The sequence below is a fragment of the Echinococcus granulosus genome (genome assembly GCF_000524195.1).
Source record: "Echinococcus granulosus chromosome Unknown EG_S00032, whole genome shotgun sequence".
Lineage (NCBI taxonomy): Eukaryota > Metazoa > Platyhelminthes > Cestoda > Cyclophyllidea > Taeniidae > Echinococcus > Echinococcus granulosus.
The window spans coordinates 805,386-811,265 of NW_020170412.1; the positions used below are offsets into that span (position 1 = coordinate 805,386).

Below are 5,880 nucleotides of genomic sequence, written 5' to 3' on the forward strand. Positions count from 1 at the left end.
CAATGGCCAAGCCAAAAGTGGCCCTTTACCAAATCCGACCGTTAAAAAAACAACATACACATTAGAAAATCTTTGTCTAAATTGAAAACGACGGGTTTTTGGTCAGGATGATCGACTCACTTCTGGCTAGCTTATTCTTTTAAGACCATGCGCATATGCGCAATGAAACATTTAGGCGACGGCGATTCGAGCCTTGGGTATAGAATACTGAGATACATTCGCTTGGCTCTTGCAAAGTCTAAGGGATGGGATCTCCATTATTACCACTTAAGGGCCTAATCCAGTCATTTCAAAATTTTGCTTTTAATTTACTTGATTGTCTAATTCAGTGTTCACTTCAAAGTTATAAAATTAATGCTGAAGTAACAGTACGTTTAAAAATTATATCCTTCGCTCCTCGCCATTGCTGTAGTATCATAAAATTTGTACTCAAGATGAACAGGAGTGATAGAACCACTAAAGCTCTTGTAAGTGTCATGACTACTCCAGAAATGACGGTTGCGACATGCTCTCCTCCATCTGTGGAGTTGTGGAGTGCTTGCCGGGGAATAAAGCAAGTGGCCACTCGAATTATTCTGTCTTGTAGGAAAAGTTGAAGGCTGATGCAGGATGTAAAACGACGTCGAACGCATTTGGGTCGCTGACTGGGTGGGGATTGGATTTGTCTAGGCAGCGATGTCTTATGCCCTTTCACCGGTATCTACACGGAGCTCTTTGATTGGAATTAGTATCAATCCCCGTGCTTAAAAGAGCTGGATGCTTTTGGCCATAAATCCTGGCGTCCCAATGTCTTGTCACGTAATTTGCCTGTATTTTAGGGCTGATGTGGCGTCATCTGCAAGACAAGTGCCCTTAAAATGTAGCTGCGGAGAGGCCTACTGCTCTAGAGGATCGTCTTTGGGGCTACCCGATTTGCTCACCATCTTATACTAATTTGTCTGACAACAATGCCACCCCAGGTTTTACTGGTTATGTGGGGAAGCCCACAGTCTCTTCGTCGTTGAAGGTGGCTCTAAAAGCACTATAATCGACCTTCAGGTGGAAGAAAGAACTTTTGAGAAAGAGTGATGAGGATACTGTTAATCTACGTTTAATTTGCTAGAGTAGCTACCTGGTGGAGGCGATCCTGCTCTTAAAATGCATCAAGTCAAATAACTGTATTTGTGTGTCTACCTTAATCCACAAGTCAGTTTGGAGCAGCAGGCAGAAATATTTCACCACTGGATTTAGATAAAGGAGCTCGAAAAAATAAGCACGCGATTTGTCGTATTCGTGATGGAATGTCTAGACGGTAAACTGTCTGTTATGGTTCGACGTGCATGCAAACTTGATATTTCATCACACTGAGCAGAGAGACTGAACATCAGGTTTCGGTAGCAATAATCATAATTTATTTGCGAGCCGTAGTCACCTAATACATAAATACGCAAAGACTAGTCGGACTGGTTGCCAAGTCGATTCCCAACTCGTTTCAATTTGACACAGTCAAACACATTCCCGCCTCAGGATTGTTAAAAGCGTTAGCAACACACGCCAACACTCAAGGGAGTGCTTCTACAATGGTGACCGTAAAGCACTGAAAACAGCGCTTATGGTCGCTTTAAAACAAACATAGCTTCGAATACGAATAGTGTTTAAGCCGCACACGCTGAGGCAAATTGTAGCTGCTACACATTTTTGTTTGTAATGGGTACAAACTCACTTCCTTGGGATTCCGCGACACTCAGCCGAGGATTTTTGAATTGACGCCTTGCGTTATATGTCTCCAACAGCGAAAGACAACTCAGATTTCATGGCCTCTACTTCATAGAGGACTTTGGCAAGGATTGGATGAAAATACGGTGTAGTGCTATGGGTGGGCGGAGGAAATGGGGTTGGCAAGCAGTCGGTTCCTCTTCCCACTCATGCTGCTTCGTGACCCCGATGCAAAACGAAAGAGGTGGCTGTATATCACCCGATTTACCTCCCACTGCAACCGCAATCGTCAGTTCCTTCTATCCGCCGGCAGTTTCGGTCGTTCGAAATAATTACGTCCAAATACAAATAAGAGGTAAAAATCAAGCTTTATTCAATTAGCAAGATAATTGCTCCTAAGAAAAAGACAGCCAGAATATATTTCAAATCATAACTTACACGATCTTATGGGGAGTAGTGAATGTGCTAGTTAAATGGTAAAAAACATTAAAAACAAGCCTTTATTACCCTATCGACCATCTAATTTACTATAATATCAGTATAGTAGCATTATTTAGATAAAAGGCTTAATACAAATAGCTATTCTGGGCTATATTCTAATGTAATGTGTTGGGTCAAGTGGATTTGAGTTCTACTTTGAAAACTAATACGGGATTTGAAAATATTATTGCCCCAGTCTTCACTACAAAAGTTAACTTTCCAAACAAATTGTTACCTGTGGATTTAAAAGTGTTAAAAACAGTCAAGGTCTCGGTCAGTATTTTAAAACGGACGCCTATTCGTGTGACTTAGACTGGTAATGTTTGTGGCGGTCAAATTTTGTTTTTGTCAAATTGTGTCGATTTCATTATCAAGAACAGTTCCATTATTGGATGTGAGAGCATTGTTTATAGGCTAAAGGCAATGTAAGGTATTTTCACTCCAGTATATATCTTTTCTAAAATAGTAGTACTATTAAATTATCGCGAATGCCGCTGTATGCTCGCTTCTCATTTATCCTAAACATCCAACTTTCCTTACAGCGCCACCCGAAATAAACAATGAAGCGTTCCTTGCCGGCCTTCCGAGAAACCAAGTTGTTGGAGCCCAGACCATATCAAGTAGAAATAGCCAACATGGCCCGCAATGAAAGCATCATCGTTAAACTGAGTACTGGTCTTGGGAAATCATTCATCGCCGCAATGGTCATAAAAGATCACCTTCCGGAAACCTATTGCCCCGTCACAGAAGGTGGCAAACGTATTATCTTTGTTGCAAAGACCGGTAGGTTCATCACAACCGTCCTTTACACGCATCCACCTTTTTTCCCCCTTATTCTTTTAAGACCATGCGCATATGCGCAATGAAACATTTAGGCGACGGCGATTCGAGCCTTGGGTATAGAATACTGAGATACATTCGCTTGGCTCTTGCAAAGTCTAAGGGATGGGATCTCCATTATTACCACTTAAGGGCCTAATCCAGTCATTTCAAAATTTTGCTTTTAATTTACTTGATTGTCTAATTCAGTGTTCACTTCAAAGTTATAAAATTAATGCTGAAGTAACAGTACGTTTAAAAATTATATCCTTCGCTCCTCGCCATTGCTGTAGTATCATAAAATTTGTACTCAAGATGAACAGGAGTGATAGAACCACTAAAGCTCTTGTAAGTGTCATGACTACTCCAGAAATGACGGTTGCGACATGCTCTCCTCCATCTGTGGAGTTGTGGAGTGCTTGCCGGGGAATAAAGCAAGTGGCCACTCGAATTATTCTGTCTTGTAGGAAAAGTTGAAGGCTGATGCAGGATGTAAAACGACGTCGAACGCATTTGGGTCGCTGACTGGGTGGGGATTGGATTTGTCTAGGCAGCGATGTCTTATGCCCTTTCACCGGTATCTACACGGAGCTCTTTGATTGGAATTAGTATCAATCCCCGTGCTTAAAAGAGCTGGATGCTTTTGGCCATAAATCCTGGCGTCCCAATGTCTTGTCACGTAATTTGCCTGTATTTTAGGGCTGATGTGGCGTCATCTGCAAGACAAGTGCCCTTAAAATGTAGCTGCGGAGAGGCCTACTGCTCTAGAGGATCGTCTTTGGGGCTACCCGATTTGCTCACCATCTTATACTAATTTGTCTGACAACAATGCCACCCCAGGTTTTACTGGTTATGTGGGGAAGCCCACAGTCTCTTCGTCGTTGAAGGTGGCTCTAAAAGCACTATAATCGACCTTCAGGTGGAAGAAAGAACTTTTGAGAAAGAGTGATGAGGATACTGTTAATCTACGTTTAATTTGCTAGAGTAGCTACCTGGTGGAGGCGATCCTGCTCTTAAAATGCATCAAGTCAAATAACTGTATTTGTGTGTCTACCTTAATCCACAAGTCAGTTTGGAGCAGCAGGCAGAAATATTTCACCACTGGATTTAGATAAAGGAGCTCGAAAAAATAAGCACGCGATTTGTCGTATTCGTGATGGAATGTCTAGACGGTAAACTGTCTGTTATGGTTCGACGTGCATGCAAACTTGATATTTCATCACACTGAGCAGAGAGACTGAACATCAGGTTTCGGTAGCAATAATCATAATTTATTTGCGAGCCGTAGTCACCTAATACATAAATACGCAAAGACTAGTCGGACTGGTTGCCAAGTCGATTCCCAACTCGTTTCAATTTGACACAGTCAAACACATTCCCGCCTCAGGATTGTTAAAAGCGTTAGCAACACACGCCAACACTCAAGGGAGTGCTTCTACAATGGTGACCGTAAAGCACTGAAAACAGCGCTTATGGTCGCTTTAAAACAAACATAGCTTCGAATACGAATAGTGTTTAAGCCGCACACGCTGAGGCAAATTGTAGCTGCTACACATTTTTGTTTGTAATGGGTACAAACTCACTTCCTTGGGATTCCGCGACACTCAGCCGAGGATTTTTGAATTGACGCCTTGCGTTATATGTCTCCAACAGCGAAAGACAACTCAGATTTCATGGCCTCTACTTCATAGAGGACTTTGGCAAGGATTGGATGAAAATACGGTGTAGTGCTATGGGTGGGCGGAGGAAATGGGGTTGGCAAGCAGTCGGTTCCTCTTCCCACTCATGCTGCTTCGTGACCCCGATGCAAAACGAAAGAGGTGGCTGTATATCACCCGATTTACCTCCCACTGCAACCGCAATCGTCAGTTCCTTCTATCCGCCGGCAGTTTCGGTCGTTCGAAATAATTACGTCCAAATACAAATAAGAGGTAAAAATCAAGCTTTATTCAATTAGCAAGATAATTGCTCCTAAGAAAAAGACAGCCAGAATATATTTCAAATCATAACTTACACGATCTTATGGGGAGTAGTGAATGTGCTAGTTAAATGGTAAAAAACATTAAAAACAAGCCTTTATTACCCTATCGACCATCTAATTTACTATAATATCAGTATAGTAGCATTATTTAGATAAAAGGCTTAATACAAATAGCTATTCTGGGCTATATTCTAATGTAATGTGTTGGGTCAAGTGGATTTGAGTTCTACTTTGAAAACTAATACGGGATTTGAAAATATTATTGCCCCAGTCTTCACTACAAAAGTTAACTTTCCAAACAAATTGTTACCTGTGGATTTAAAAGTGTTAAAAACAGTCAAGGTCTCGGTCAGTATTTTAAAACGGACGCCTATTCGTGTGACTTAGACTGGTAATGTTTGTGGCGGTCAAATTTTGTTTTTGTCAAATTGTGTCGATTTCATTATCAAGAACAGTTCCATTATTGGATGTGAGAGCATTGTTTATAGGCTAAAGGCAATGTAAGGTATTTTCACTCCAGTATATATCTTTTCTAAAATAGTAGTACTATTAAATTATCGCGAATGCCGCTGTATGCTCGCTTCTCATTTATCCTAAACATCCAACTTTCCTTACAGCGCCACCCGAAATAAACAATGAAGCGTTCCTTGCCGGCCTTCCGAGAAACCAAGTTGTTGGAGCCCAGACCATATCAAGTAGAAATAGCCAACATGGCCCGCAATGAAAGCATCATCGTTAAACTGAGTACTGGTCTTGGGAAATCATTCATCGCCGCAATGGTCATAAAAGATCACCTTCCGGAAACCTATTGCCCCGTCACAGAAGGTGGCAAACGTATTATCTTTGTTGCAAAGACCGGTAGGTTCATCACAACCGTCCTTTACACGCATCCACCTTTTTTCCCC

At 41.6% G+C, this 5,880-nt stretch overlaps 1 protein-coding gene across 1 annotated transcript; it reads left to right on the forward strand. All coding sequences in view use genetic code 11, as the record gives it.

Annotated features, from left to right (window-relative positions):
* Positions 1-2,735: 2,735 nt before the first annotated feature.
* EGR_04890 (Endoribonuclease dcr-1) lies at positions 2,736-3,902 on the forward strand (the record flags this gene model as incomplete). Its single annotated transcript, XM_024494139.1, has 2 exons — positions 2,736-2,958; positions 3,739-3,902. 2 exons carry the CDS (start codon positions 2,736-2,738, stop codon positions 3,900-3,902), a joined length of 387 nt encoding a protein of 128 aa, XP_024351528.1.
* Between the last annotated feature and the right edge of the window lie 1,978 nt (positions 3,903-5,880).